General features: G+C 42.4%; 1 protein-coding gene across 1 annotated transcript in view; it reads left to right on the forward strand.

Annotated features, from left to right (window-relative positions):
• The first annotated feature begins 14,433 nt into the window (after window positions 1-14,433).
• The window catches only part of GUCY1A2 (guanylate cyclase 1 soluble subunit alpha 2), a 319,325-nt gene continuing 317,602 nt past the window's right edge, over window positions 14,434-16,156 (forward strand). Inside the window, exon 1 of the mRNA XM_072729914.1 lies at window positions 14,434-15,693. Coding sequence (XP_072586015.1) covers window positions 14,860-15,693 — 834 coding nt within the window. The 5' untranslated portion in view covers window positions 14,434-14,859. The remainder of the gene's footprint in view (window positions 15,694-16,156) is intronic.

Below are 16,156 nucleotides of genomic sequence, written 5' to 3' on the forward strand. Positions count from 1 at the left end.
TTTTTTCTCTTTCTTCTACAGATTCTTATCCTACATCTTTTCAAACTCCTTCGCCATTCTGTAGTATTTGATTGGATACCCAGGAACTTTGTTAGTTGAGTATCACTTGTCAGAGTAGTTGGGGGATATACATTTGTACATACAAAAAATTATTAGTAGACTATTCTGCTGTGTTCAGAGGGGGTATTAATTAGCCTACTACTCTCTTTTCTATATCCTTTATTCTTATGGTGTTGATTGAAACCCAACTGCTAATGATTTCCATATCTGCATGCCTTATCCGGCTCCCTCACTTGCATTCAGGATCTGTATACCTCACTGCTTGGCAGACATTTTCATCTGAATCTATTTCCAATTCAATTATAAGAAAGAGACCTTACCATCTTCACCAGACCATCTCCTCTTCCTGTGTTCTCTATATCAGTTGACAGTACCAAAACTGAAACATGGGGTCATTCTTAAATCTCAGCCCTCTCTCAGTTCCTCTAGTAAATCAGCCACCGTGTCCTGCTAACTTAACTTCTCTATACTTGTCTAATCTTCCCACTCTAATTCATCCTTATATTCAGTGATCAGTTTCCTCATTTGCAAAATGAAGTGATAGTGTGTAGTTCTTTTTTTAAAAAAAGATTTATTTATTTTATTTTAGAGAGCGAGAACTTGAGGTGGGCGGAGGGACAGAGGGAGAAGGAGAGAATTTCAAGCAGACTTGCCACTGGCATGGAGCACAATGCAGGACTTGATCTCATGACCCTGAGATCATGACTTGAAACCAGGAATCTGACACTTAATGGACTGAGGCACCCATGTACCCGTAGTTAGTAATTCTTGTAGGCATTATTATGCCACCTTTACAGATAAAGCAATTGAAGCGTGGGGAGATGAGGACCTAGTGTAAGGTTACCTAGTGAGAGAGTTGGGATTTAACCACGGGGTCCAGCTTCTTCCACTGCTCTAATTAAATTCCTCATATGTTTTCTGAGTTACTCCAATAGCCTCTGAACTGTTTTCTTTGATAACAGCTTAACATCTTCCAGGATCTTCTCCGTGGTGTCACAAGATCTTTTTAATATGCAAAAGTGACTCCTCAATGAGATATACAAGGCTCTCTGTGATCTGGGACCACTCCATCTCTCATTACCATATCCTGCTGAGCTCTTTTTACTCCACACTCCAGCAACTCTGAGCATCTTGTATTTCTTTATGCACACCTGCTGTTTCTCAGGTTTGTGCCTTTACTCTGGCTAGTCCACTGCCTAGGATACTCTGCCCTTAACACCTCTGCTTTCAAAGTCCTCTTTATTCTGTGAAATTCAGCTTAGGCATCCTCACATCCAAAGGCATTTGAATTCCTTCTAAGTTTGTATTAGGTATGTCTTTATATCCTATGTGTATCTCTACCATTATTAAACCTACCATTAAAAAATGTTTGTCATTTTGCGTATCTGTTTCTTTCAATGTGTTTTTTTTTTAAACTTGATTGCTGGGTCCTTAAGGAAAAAGACTATATTTTATACTCCTTTTTCTTTACAATGCCTAATAGAGCACCTGACAGAAAATATTAATAAATGCTTGTGGAGAAAGGAATGAGTTAACAAATGTATGTTGGTTTTATTTTTTTCCTCAATAAAATCAAGAACAGTCTTCATTTTTCTGCATGAAGCCATTATCTCTAAGTCTTTAAATAATAATCATAGTAGAGTCAATTACCATGCTGAGAAAAGAAAACTTAATTCCATCCTTGATATGGATTACTGTTTTTATAAGGAATTGTTTTATACAAAAAATAAAAATAAAGAAATTAATGTTAAATAGAAAGAAAGACACTTTTATTACTCTTAAGAAAGCATTTTCTATTTTTTCCTGTTTATACAAGTTGAAGGTATAATGAAGAGTAAACGTAAAGAATCTTATTCACACAATTTAAATTCCTCATAACTAGTGGTAGAAGTGAAATATTTCTGTTTGTATATGTACCCATTCAAGCATGAAAGTATCAATAGCTTATTCCAAATGATCAGTTTACATAACAAAAATATGTCTCTTTTGTAGCTTAGGAACTGGGTAAAAATAACTTCGAAAAAAAAGATTGTTTTTCTTTGTGAAAAAATGTATAACTTTGCTTTAGAACATTGAAACTTGCCACAGTAAAATGTCAACTTGTCACTGCTTGCTGTATTCCTGAGAATTTGAGTGACAGTCTAACTTTGCCAGTTTTGTTTACTTAATTCTCAAGTGTATGAAGGACATTATGATCTATTTTATAAATTGACACTATTCTTTAGTGATGATTATTGACTTCCCTTTAAATCTGGCCAGAGTGCACAGAAATTATGTCAATTGTATAATAATAATAAAAAGGTATTGGATTTTGTTTGTTTGTTTGTTTTGTTTTTTTTGCTAATGGAAAGCTACCAACAGAAAGCAAACAGCAAAAAGCAAAGGTGTTCATTTTTGAAATAGGACACCAAATAGAGCAGGGACAACTGAGGAAGAAATTCTGCTAAGAGAACTAGAAATCAAGGACACTGAACATCTATGACCTCATCAGCCTGGAGACAATTAATTTTATTATGGTTCCTTATATAACCTTCTGGAAATACAAGCACTGTGTAAACTAAGACAAATGAAGGAGCAATGAGAGCTATGGATGGAGAGCAAGGTGAGCATTTTTCTCTGGTAGCTTTAATGCTATTTTGGTTTTGAAAATACTTTAATTATCCTGTGAAAAGAATAGTTTAGAAGCAATTAATTGTGATATTTGGACAGGACATTTGCATTTGTACTCGAATCAAATTATTTGAAGTACTTTTTGAGGCACTTCTGAACAAAGTTGCAAATGGTGGCTACTGCTTAGCCATTATTTATGGGACATTTTGGGGATGACTCTTTTTTTAAAGATTTTATTTATTTATATGAGAGAGAGAGAACATGAGCAGGGGAGGAGCAGAGGGAAAGGGAGAGGGAGAAGCAGACTCTGCACTGAGCAAGGAGCTCAATGCATGGCTTGATCCTGGGACTCCAGGATCATGACCTGAGTGGAAGGCAGATGCCTAACCGACTGAGCCATCCAGGCACCCCAGGCGATGAATCTTGATTTTACAACCGTTTTTCGCTTATTTGCGCAAGTAATCAACACTCAGTTGTGCTGTCTCTGAGTAGAAATCCCATTTGTGAAAATGTTCATTAATGTATTCATCCATGTTGCTAAGATACTCTTCTACATGTTGAGCTCAATTGACAAACTTAACTAGCATGCAGCAGTTTTCCTTCCAGTCTGGTCATTTCAGACACTGTGTCTTCACTCCTATTGGCCAGTATTTGTTCTACACTTATATTCATGCTGATCCCATGATATCTGTTCCCCTCCAATTATCTTATAGTTATCCTGACAATTCTCAATATTCACACAGCCATCTTTCTCTCTCTCCTCCTCCCGGCCTCTAGGACCCCCGGGACCTGACTGAAAATGTGTTCCAAATATAATTTGCACTGGCCCACTAACTGACAAGAAATTCCTGGGAGCCAATCTTTTCAGTTTGTGTGGATGAGCATTCAGCTGATGAAACTAGAGGTAGTAAGTTCACAATCTTTCTCTTATAGAAAAAGGGAATGTATTAGATTGAATGTAAGAGCACAATGTATTTGGTTTGAGTCAAGGTGGGATGATTTTTCTTGCCCAGGTTGGTTTAGAATCCTTTTCACTGAGTCAAATGTATGACTGTCTTAGGACACCAAAAGGAGGATTTTTCTGTCTGTGAAGTATAAGACACACCACTGACCGCATCAGAGGGGTGACACTTATTGGGTCTATTTTTGGGGAAAGATTTTATTTATTTATCTGACATAGAGAGTGAGAGAGAGCATAAGCAGGGGGAATGGCAGAAGGAGAGGCAGAAGCTGACTCCCTGCAGAACTTGGGACATGGGGCTTGATCCCAGGACCCTAGGATCAGGACCTGAGCTGAAAGCAGATACTGAACCAACTGAGCCACCCAAGCATCTCCAGGGGTTCCATTTTTAAAAACATGATTTCTGTAGAGGGTAGCTGTTTCTCCTGTTGCTTCATTAATGACTGATGTGCTTTGAAAATTGGTCATTTTAAACTATAGGAAGCTGAAATTGGAAGCTGATGTCCTTTATTGACTCAGATTATATTCTTGGATAATATCATAGATAATATAGCAAGTGTGCCCCAAATTTGAGTAATATAGAAAACGGTTGTCTGTGTACATGTGCATGTGTGTTTGTGTGTGTGTGTGTGGAGAGGGGATACCATGAAGAGATGACATACTGTCATTTTAATCACATGCAGCTAATTTCTTGGACAACTGAGGCAGTCTGTTTTGCTGAATCATATTCTTGGAAGTAATGGTCCGTGGAGATGAATGGGTAGCTGTGTAATACTGTCTTAATGTCACTTTCCAGGTCAAAGAAGCTAAAGCAATTATTTTTCTTCTTTCAGAGAAAGTCCAAAGTAAGGCCTTTTCCACTCTGGTGTTTGTTTTCTTATCCCATGTCCCATGACTCCTTAGTATTTATTCTCCTCCACCATTTGGATAGTATACACAGTATTTTTGAACACAACATACACTCTCCTCCATGTCCAATTCATTTCCATCTTTTCAGGTATTACCCATTCTTCAAAAACCCATTTAGATCTTTTCCCCTTCATATGTAAATGGAGTCCATCTTTTTTTTTTTTCCCCTCTAAAATATTGTAACCTATTTTCCATAGGACCTCTAATCTCGTACTATTTTGTATGGCCATATAAGTTTGGTATTATTTAACTTTTCCTTATGCTTTGTAGAGTCTAAATTCTCCAAAGGTGGGAACCATGTTTTGTCTTCATAATGTCCACTGTGTTTGGTTTAATAATGTACTTTTAATTACTCAAATATGTTGAGTATGCATAGATATGGGTGACTTAACAGCCATAATGTGCATGTGCAACTGGATTAATGCAAGCCTATTTTTACCACCCGAGAAAACAACTCAAATCACATTCTTTACGAATAATGAGCTAGACTTTTTTTCCTTCCCCAAGGGAGTCTTTCTCAGAAATAGTCTTCTACAACAGAACTATGAAATGAGATTTTGCAGTGCTAAGAGCTGTACTGTGATTAAGTATGTGCTGTTGGACCATGGACAGGTCCCTCAATCTCTGAATGCCTTTGTTTCTCTATCGACAAATGCTATAAAGTTCCTTCTTTTCTCTGCTTGACAGTAGACGTTATAGGGAATAATGAGCCCTACCTTTGTCTTTCTTGTTCTTTTCAAACAAAGAATAGTAACCAAGATTTCAGGGTCAGTCGGTTATTTATTTATTTATTTATTTATTTATTTATTTATTATTTTATTTATTTATCCATGATAGACACAATAGAGAGAGAGGCAGAGACACAGGCAGAGGGAGAAGCAGGCTCCATGCAGGGAGCCTGACGTGGGATTTGATCCCAAGACTCCAGGATCATGCCCTGAGCCAAAGGCAGGCACTAAACCACTGAGCCACCCAGGGACCCCTCAGGGTCAGTTTTTTAAAAGAAAAAAAGATAAAAAAGTATTTCATGAGATAATATGTTTTGCTTAACTATTAGCATATGCAGCCTTTGGTAAAAAATTATATGTATAGGGAATATTAAAAATAAATATTTTATGTATCCTTCCATATTATTTTATTTCTTACTAGGTATTCAGAGCTTTAGTTGATAATTAGTTGAAATGTCATACATTTTTAAATCATAGAATAATGTACTACACATAAATCATACTTAATATTCTATACACAAATTTATTATAGCAGAAGATGACATTAAAATGCACAATTTTCTCTTTACATTTGTAAGCTCTTCATGTCTATTTACTCAGGTAGAGTCTGTAATCAGATAAAAGGTGGGCTTTTTTGAGAACTTTTCAAGGGCTAGGCAACCAGAGTCCTAGTTCCCAGTCTGGACAACAACAGATTCCTGGGCTGCTATAATGAACAGACAGGTATAGAAGGATGTACTAAACATTTGAGGGAAACACACCAATACTTAACATCTGTTGAAAACTGACCAGAATATTAGCTTGAAGTAGTTTATGGTTTTAATATTGGATTGTGCTACATTATTTCACTCACTTCATACATTTGTGAAGCTGGGTTTTTAGAAGTTGCTGCAATAAAAGCAAAAGGCACAGGAAAATCAGTGTGGAACAAGAAACAAGAGTGACATTGCTCAGCCTCATCCCAAGATTTGAGAAGCTGTGGAGGGATCAATTTCATTAATTACTTAGTTTAAATAATTATACTTATTTGGGAATGAAATAATTTTTTTCCCACTTTACACATATTTTTAAATGCTACCCAGTTGTTAGGATATGAATGCTTATTACATTGTTTGGATGCAGCTACCTTATAAATTGAATTGTTAGCTACTTTTTTTGGTCGAGGGTGCTGTTAAAATTGCTTAGGAAACCTGAAAATCAAGAAAATTTAGGATTTTTCTTCTCTGAGATGAAAATGCCAAGGTTTTTGGATTGAGCAAGGATAGGTCCAGTTTATGTCTGTATAACTGGATGGAGACACAGAGTCACCTGTGGGATTCTGGTACAGAGGACGTGTGCTTTGGAATTACTGTCTACCCAGTTACACAGTGCTGGTTCTGAAGCAAGGAGTTCTCTGCTTCTATGACCCTGATGAGATCTTATTTTGAATTAGAGAAATGGAACATTTTCTAGTTCACTATGGTGGTACAGATGCTCATCTATTTTGATCCACCAGAAAGAGAAGTTATTGCTCATTTTGCTCACCCTAAGGAGAACTGTCAGAAATGAGTAAACATATGTTTTATTTAAAAAGTTTCACATCTTTTGGTGGGGAAATGTTTTGGAATTATTTGAACACTGTTTTTAATGCTTGAAGTGATCTGTTCACTGCTGAGGTCACTCATTTCAATATTGACCTTGAAACGTTTTCCAGAAATGATTATAGCATGGGTATAAATTGTGATTTTTAAATTTCTTTAGTAATTTTTTCCTATTAATTATTTTAATGGATCTAAGTGCATTGCCATTTAATCATTGCTAGTAATGTTTTGCTAATGTTTATTTAATATCTACTGACAAGGGCATAACATTTCATACTTAATGCTAATACTTTTAAGAATTCTAGTATTTATATATAAAATTGGATTTTAAAAGAATAGATTCAGTGTTTTAAGATAATGATTAAATAACAAAATGCATATTCATAACAAATTGGGCATATTAAGTAAATGTCTGTTAACATTAACAAGGTTATATCAAGATACTCTTACTGATAATTCATACTTATTTTTGTTAGCTGTCAAACTTAATAAGTTGTAGACAGGAAGATATGATTCCTTTCTATAATATAATAAAGCAGACAGAGGAATTAGGTTATGAAAAGACAGGGAGATGGTGAACATCTAACCAAATACAATTGAGTTGAAATTTTTTTTTTTATCCATTTAATTCTGTGGACCATGTTCATGGCAGCTTTGTGTAAACAGAAGGTCTTGGGCAGTTAAAGAAGGGATTTGCAGAGGAACTGTGTTCTTAGAAAGGATATGATAGGGAGGAAGTGAAGCTGACCTTAGGATGTACAGGGGCAATTTTTCTAGGCACAGGGTATATCTGGAATAAAAATGAGTAACTATACAAATAGAATAATTATAAAATTTTGGAGATTGATCATACCCTGAAGATTTTAATTTAGAGGTGAGGGTTCTGGTCCCAGAGAAGTTAAGCAACTTGCTTTTGGTCACATGGCTAGTTATTAGCAGAGTAACTACTAGAAATACAGCTCCTGCACAGTTCAGTGGTTTTCCATGACATTTTGTGCCAGGGAATAATTCCACCATGTTAATTGTGTATGCAGTATTTATTTGTAATGCAATAAACCACTCACATTGTGATTTTAATTCATCAGATTTGTTTTTCTCTGTGTTTTTGGGACATTTGAGGACAATTACAAGAGGCAGGCAGGAAAAGGTGTTTCAGTGGAAAAGGCAAAGGCTTAGGACTCAGGACTAGAATTATGACTCATATTTATCAGCTCCATGACCCTGGAGAAGATATTTAAAATCTCGGTGCAAGAATCTTCGTGTCTATAAAATTGGGATATTACATCCTTTTGTGGCATTGAAAAGATTAAATGAAGCGAATGAACAGATCCTGGTCCATAGTAGGTTCTCAACAAATGTCATTTTGCCTTGACTTATGTAGATTTAGGGGGGAATGGCTTGGAAATAATTCAGAAGATAAAAGATTTGGGTAAAAGGGGAAAGAGATACTTAGGAAAATGGGTAAAGGCCATGGTGGACCGAAATTGAATCACTTATTGACAAAGTATTGCTCCTATTAGATTTATAAGGACAATTCTGCGGTCTACAAGAACATATCGAAAATGGCACAATGGGGGATCCCTGGGTGGCTCGGTGGTTTAGCGCCTGCCTTCGGCCCAGGGCATGATCCTGGAGTCCCAGGATTGAGTCCCAGGATCGAGTCCCACCTCGGGCTTCCTGAATGGAGCCTGCCTCTCCCTCTGCCTGTGTCTCTGCTTCTCTCTCTGTACCTTTCATGAATAAATAAATTAAAAATCTTAAAAAAAAGAAAATGGCACAATGATTTTGAAATATAGTCTATACTTAGTATCTGAAAAAGAATTCCATCTTAGGTAAAGAGTGTGGAGAGCTAAAGATGCTGAAGGCAAAAAGGCTGGGAATTATAGGAGCATTGACTTACAAGGGTCTTTTCTTAGAGGAGGATAGATTTCTGCAGTGCATCATGGAGAATGCAAAGCCATTTAGAGCCACTTAAGAAAGAGAGGTTGTCTGTCAGAGACACCAAAAGACACTGATTACTTTCCCTTTTTCTTACATTCTTGGATATAATAGCATCAAAAAGAAGCAGCCATCATGAGTGCACATTCTACTTGGTGTTGCATTATTATTTTCCTTCCAGCACCAAGCCCTGTTGCCTTTTCTTGATTTGAACAAGTACTTTTTATCCTTTTGGATTGGTTTTATGGTGGGATAGAACCATAGGATAATGGTCTTCAGTGTCTCCCATCTATCCTTTCATATATGAACAAAGCAGATAGTTCTTCTCAATTTGATATGATCCTTGATATTTAGTTTCACTTACACAATTCTGCAAAAACATGAAGCAGAGTATTTCCACTCTTATTTTTCTCAAACCTTCACTTAGAAAGTGTGTTTGCACTCTTTTCAAAGGAAGAATGTGAGAAAGTGTGAGGTACAGACATCTCATTCAGGGAGGTGTGTCCATAGGGTTAAACTGCAGGTGAGGAGTGTGTGTGTATGTGTGTATGTAATTTTCTAGGTTAGGGATCCAGAAGAACTTGCCCTAGTTAAGAATTCACCAGCTACTACATTTCATTAGGGAACTTGCTTTAATGTTACATGTACAGTTCCTGGGAGGCACCAGATTTATGTAAAGATGGACTAGAGGGAGAGATTTCCTCAGGTTTCTGATATCAGGCAAGAGCTCAGCTCCAGGGATCATTTATGCAGATGTTGCAGATTTTCTTGCTGGAAACTTAGATGGATGAAAAGAAATTAGGAAAGAGTTTGAAGCTCTGAAATGCAAAGAATTTGGGGACTGAGGACTGATTGTAGTTTCTTTCTTTCTTTCTTTCTTTCTTTCTTTCTTTCTTTCTTTCTTTCTTTCTTTCTTCTTTCTTTCTTCTTTCTTTCTTCTTTCTTTCTTTCTTCTTTCTTTCTTTCTCTTTCTTTTCTTTCTTCTTTCTTTCTTTCTTTCTTTCTTTCTTTCTTTCTTCTTTTTTTCTAAAAGATTTTATTTATTCATGAGAGACAGAGAGAGAGAGAGAGAGAGAGAGAGGCAGAGACACAGGCGAAGGGAGAAGCAGGCTCCATGCAGGAAGCCCAATGTGGGACTCAATCCCGGGACTCCAGGATCACACCCTGGGCCGAAGGCAGTCGCCAAACCACTGAGCCACCCAGGGATTCCCCTGTAGTTTTTATTTGAATTTGACACAGGTGATTTTTAAAAAAAACTCTTTGGAAAGGAAGAGTATCAAATTAAATGAGAAATGTATGAGAGAGAAGTTTATAAATAGTGATGTAGATAAAGGTAAGGCACACACTTCAGTGTTATATTTAAAGGGGGGAATAGTCACCCTCTTAATTAAGGTGGAGAATCTGCTTGCTTTTTAAAAAATATTTTGGAGCATTCTTTCCTTTTTTATCGAAGTAAAATTGATATATAACACATTCATTTCAGGAGTACAACCTAATAATTTGTTTTTTTTTTTGTGTATGCTACAAAATGATTATTACAGTAGGTCTAGTTACTATCCATCACCATGCAATTGACCCCCTTGACCCATTTTATCTACACCACCCACCTCCCCTTCTGATAATTGCTAATCTGTTCTCTGTGTCTATGAGATTTATTTTTTCTTTTGTTTTTTTTTTTAGATTCTACATATAAGTGAAATCATATAGTATTTCTCTTTCTCTGTTAGTTATTTCACTTAGCATAGTATCTTCAAGGTTCATCCATGTTGTTGCAAGATTTCATTCTTTTTTATGGCTGAGTACTGTTCAACTAGATTTATAACTATGTAACATATTCTTTATTCACTCCTACTTTCTTTGATGGACACTGGTTGCTTTCATATGTTGGCTATTATAAATAATGCAGCGAACATAGGGATGTATGTATCTTTTCAGATTAGTGTTTTCATTTTCTTAGGATAAATGCCTAGAAGTGGATTAGCTAGATCATTTGGTAATTTTATTTTTAGTTTTTTAAGGGACTCCATACTCTTTTCCATAGTGGCCATACCAATCTACATTTCCACCAAGAGTGTGCAAAAGTTCTCCTCCAAATCCTCTCTGACACTTGTTTCTTGTCTTTTTTGATAATAGCCATTCTAACAAGTATGAGGTGACAACTCACCATAGTTCTGATTTGTACTTCCCTAATAATTACTGATGTTGGGCATCTTGTCATGTGTCTGTTGACCATCTGCATGTCTTCTTTGGAAAAATGTTTACTTAGATCCTCTGCCCATTTTTTAATTGGATTGTTTTGTTTTTGTTTTTGCTATCAAGTTGTTTGAGTCCTGTACATATTTTGGATATTAATTCCTTGTCAGATATGTAATGTAGAAATATCTTTTCCCATTTAGTAGGTTGCCTTTTCATTTTGTTGATAGTTTGCTTTGTTATGCAGGTTTCCAGGTTGATGTAATCCCACTTGTTTGTTTTTAGTTTTTTTGCCTTTGCTTTTATTTTTTAAAGATGATTTTATTTGAGAGAGAGTACGCACAAGTGTGCACAAGAGTAGTGAGGGGAAGGGGCAGAGGGCAAAGCAGGTTCCTTGCTGAGCAGGGTGCCAGATGTGGGGCTCAATCCCAGGACCCTGAGATCATGACCTGAGCTGAAGGCAGATGCTTAACCCATTGAGTCACCCAAGAACCCCTTTTGCCTTTGCCTTTAGAGTTCGATCAAAAAATACATTGCTAATACCAATGCCAAGGAGCTCACTGCTTATGTTTCTTCTAAAAATTTTATGGTTTCAGGTCTTCTATTCACCTCTAGTCCATGTAGAGTTAATTTTTGTATATGATGTAAGAAAGTGGTCCAGTTTCATTCTGTTGCATGTGACTTTCCAGTTATCCAAATACCATTTAAACATCCATTCCCCATTGTGTATTCTTTGCTCCTCTGTTATAATTTAATTAACCATGAGAATCTGCTTTCCTAAGGAGTCCTCTCCAATGTCTGATCAATCTGAAGTGAGTCCTCAGGTGCCCTCACCAGCCTCATAAACAAACCAAGTGCATTTTTTTTCCAGTAGGAGACTATGCTTTAAGGAATTTATTGAAGCATGATACATCCAGCAGGACTGGATTTGTGGGCATGAGCCTGTGCAAGTTTCTTTTCCTAAAATCAGAGAGCAAACACATCATGTTTTATTTTAGGACCATTCTTTCCTAAAGTGTTTGAATTCCTTATACTAGGCCTAAGGCTTTTTTTTTTTTTTAAATTATGAGAATAGGTTGTATTTCCTTTTGAGAACAGAACGCAGCATTCCTTATATTGAGAGTTTTTGAACCCTGCTCCTGAACAGAAATACAAAGGAAACTCTTGAAAGTAATGTAGATGATCTACTGCCTATATTTAGACCTCCATTTGTTTATAAAAATCAGTGGGAAAAATCATGATGAAAGGCAGGATAATTTATACAGAAAATTGAAAGACCACTTCAGCTGGCTAGGTTCTGTAAAGAGTCTTTGATTCAGATGGTTCACACAAGGCGGAAATGTCCCAATGGTTCAGAGTTCTTTCTGGCAATAAACTTCCAGTATAAACAGGAAGACTTCTTAGGCCTCTTGTGGTTTTATAAACAAATGATACTCGTTGCTGTTGTACTCAGTCATTTTCAGTTTGAGACAAGAGTTGGAATGTTTAGTAAAAGTTCTGGTTTTAAATTAATGTACAAGTATTTACTATTACCATAAAAGAATGTGTGTGCGCGCACAGGTGCTCTGAACAGTGGTTCATTAATAGAATATGAAGGGCATGTTATTTAGTATCCTTCCTTACCAGAAGCTCTAAAATCCTGTGAGTCTGAAGAACAGGCCAATTACATCAGCATTACTAAAGAAGAGAAATAATAACTCAATTTATGCTGTGATGGATACTGCACAGCAAGATTAACAGTTTCTTCAAAGTTGTAGTAATGTAATTTTCAAAGGAACCATTCACTATATTTCGGAAAAAAAAAAAAAAAAAAAGAGGAGCCAGAGAAACTTTTTAGCAAAATCAATGACTATTCTAAATGATAAAAAGCATAATTTGTGTCTAATTTTCAGTGGAAGCAGATACATATAGAATTAAATGAAGTAATGGGAAATTCAGCAGGAGATACACTATACAATAAAAATAATATAGTAATAATTATTATATATGATTATGTATAATAACTATAATTATAATATTATGATTTTATTTTTTAAAAGATTTTATTTATTTATTCATGAGACACACACACAGAGAGAGAGAGAGAGAGAGAGAGAGAGAGAGAGAGAGGCAGAGACACAGGCAGAGGGAGAAACAGGCTCCGTGGAGGGAGTCCGATGCAGGACTTGATCCCAGGACTCCAGGATCACGCCCTGGGCCAAAAGCAGGCACTAAACCACTGAGCCACCCAGGGATCCCCAATATTATGATTTTAAAAGAGAAGCCTAAATTTCCTGTGCTAAGAGAACCTATGTGGTTAGCAATTTATTCAGCAGGTTGAGAAAGAATATTTATATGTATATATATTTTAAAGATTTTATTTATTTATTCATGAGAGACACAGAGATAGGGAGGCAGAGATATAGGCAGAGGGAGAAGCAGACTCCTCCATACGGGGAGCGTGATGTGGGACTCCGTCCCGGGACTCAGGGATCACGTCCTGAGCCGAAGGCAGGCGCTTAACCGTTGAGCCACCCAGGCATCCCAAGAATATTTATATTTTTGAAAGGGCACATGTGAGAGTACACACTTTTTATAACTTTAATGCCTACTTAAAATCTGTGGATAAGAGATGTCTCTGAATTAACTGAGTGGATGTTTCCAAAATATAAAAGGAAACCTCAAAAAGCGTTTATATTTATTTGGGTCCTCATAAGCAATCGGGTCGAATTAAAGTTAAAAGCAAACCGGGGTCGGGTATACAGCAAAGGTGTTTGTTTGGATTTTTGTTGTTCGTGTTTAAATACACACAGCCCACACCTTGGAAGGACCAGTCCTTTAAAAAAAAAAAAAAACCCACAATGCACAAAAGATGCTTTAGCATCTGTATCCTTGAGGAGCTAAAGCTGGAGCTCCTGAACCTTTCTAGAGGAGTGGAGAAGGTGGGGGGGGGGGGTGCTCATCCGCTTTGCTACAGGGGGAAGCACAGCCTGGGACCCCTCGCTTGGTGACACTCACTTGCCGCTTCTGCCCATCCCTTCCCCTAACGTCAGAACAGATCTGAGGCTTTTCTGGAGCTAAATAAGCAGGCGCAGCGGGGCCGGGCGCGCAGAGCGGCTGCCGGTTCGCCGCGAGGCAAGCCCGGGAATGAAGCAGCCGCACCGCAGGCTGGAGGCGAGTCCGTTCGTGGGCTCTGAAGGGCCTTTCTGTCCATTCTCCTTAAGGTTTCGGAGCAGCACTGGCAGCCAAGTGCAAACAGACCGCGTGTCCGGCGTACAGAGCCGGGGCAGGAGAGGCGGTCCGAGGCTGCGCGGGGCTCCGCGGCCGGGCTCAGCTCCCGCGCTCCGGCCGGCGGCTGCAGGTGGCAAGCGGCGCTGTCCAGCACGAGCGCAGCCCGCCGACGCGCGGCAACGCGGCTCCCGCCCGGCGGACGCCGTCCTCGGTCGCCGCCCCCGGGCCTGCGCTCCCCGCGCCGACGCGGCCTGACCCAGGCCCACCCTGAGCCCCGCCCCGAGCTGCCCGCAGGCCGCGTGCAGACGCGCTGCCGCTGCCCTTCCCCCGTACGCGCGCGCTCGGCACCGGGCGGGCCGCCCCGACTGGCCTTTCCCGGGCGCCTCAGAACTTCAGTAAACTCGGAGGAAGGCAGGGAGAGGAGAGCCGCGTCCCCGAGGTTCCGAGGGGCCCGCCCCCGCCCGCTCCCCGCTGCGTCTCCCGCGGTCGCGGGCCGGGGCGAGGCGCTGGGGCCCTTTGGCCCGCTCCGAGCCACCGCGCGCTCCGCCTTGGAGGCGGCGGCGGGGGCAACGGGGGGCGCGCAGAGGACGGCGCCCGAGTGTCCTCGCTGCTCCTGAAACGTGGCGACAGGCGAGGCAGAGACTCGCAATGAGTATGATGGCGACACGTGATGCCGGCGGAGGAGCGCGTGGGGGGGCCGATGAGGGGAGAAGGAGGGAGGCGGCGGCGAGGGGCGGGCGGACAGAGGGGAGGGGAGGGGGGCGCAGCGCGCGGGCGGCACAAGCTCAGCCTCCCGGCCCGCCGCCCGCCGCCCGCCGCCCGCCGCCCGCGGTCGCGCACTCGCAGCCTCCCCGCCGGCGCGAGCGGAGGCCCCAGGAGCGCAGAGGCGGCGCCGCGCGAGCAGCAGCAGCGGAGGCGGCGGCCCCTCGCCTCACCCCGCCGCCGCCGCCGCCGCCGCCGCCGCCGCGCCCGGGCCGCAAGTTCCCGCCATGAGCAGCCGCCTCTGCGGGCTCCGCGGCTCCGGGGACCCCCTCCCGGCCGGGCGCCGCCGCAGCGCCCCGCGGCCCCGACGCGCCTGACCCGCCGCCCGCGTCCCCGCCGCCGCCTCGGCCGCCGCCGCCGCCGCCGCGCCGCCCGCAGCATGTCTCGGAGGAAGATCTCGTCCGAGTCCTTCAGCTCGCTGGGCTCCGACTACCTGGAGACCAGCCCCGAGGACGAGGGGGAGTGCCCGCTGGCGAGGCTCTGCTGGAACGGCAGCCGGAGCCCGCCGGGGCCGCCCGAGCCCCGCGCCGCCGCCGCCGCCGCCGCCGCCGCTGCCGTGGCCCCTGCCGCGGCCCCGGCCCCGGCCGCCTGCGCCTCCTCCTCCTCCTCCTCCGCCGCCGCCGCCGCCGCCGCCGCCGCCGCCGCCGCCGCCGCCACGGCCGGGGCCAGGAGGGCGCAGCGCCGGAGGCGGGTCAACCTGGACTCGCTGGGCGAGAGCATCAGCCGCCTGACGGCGCCCTCGGTGAGCGGGGATCGGGACGGCGGCGCCGGGAGAGCGGGGGCGTGCGCGGCGAGCCGGCCGCTGGGGGGCGAGCCCGGGGCAGCCCCGGGCCTGCGCGCGGCCGGAGGGGGGCGCCAGAGCGCGGCGGGGCGCGGCGGGGCGCGGCGGGGCGCGGCGGGGCGCGGCGGGGCGCGGCGGGGCGCGGCGGGCGGGCGGAGGCTTCCGGGTGCCCCGATTCCGGGCCCGGGGCGTCCCCCGAGCCGCGCGCCTGGCCCGCCCCGCCGCCCGCCACCCGGCGGCCCCGGCTGCTTCACACCCACCTGTTCTCCGTCCCGCAAACTTTCCCAGGCGCCGCGTTCTGTCTGCGCGGCCCCCTGGCGGGCCCCCGTCTTGCATCTCCAGGGGCTCCGAGGAGCCCCTGCCCCTTCCAGGAAACTCTTCCGCTCTGGTTTCCCAGGCTCTCTCGGTCTCAGCCTGACCTTCG

The sequence above is a fragment of the Vulpes vulpes genome, chromosome 12 (assembly GCF_048418805.1).
Source record: "Vulpes vulpes isolate BD-2025 chromosome 12, VulVul3, whole genome shotgun sequence".
Taxonomy (NCBI): Eukaryota; Metazoa; Chordata; class Mammalia; order Carnivora; family Canidae; genus Vulpes; species Vulpes vulpes.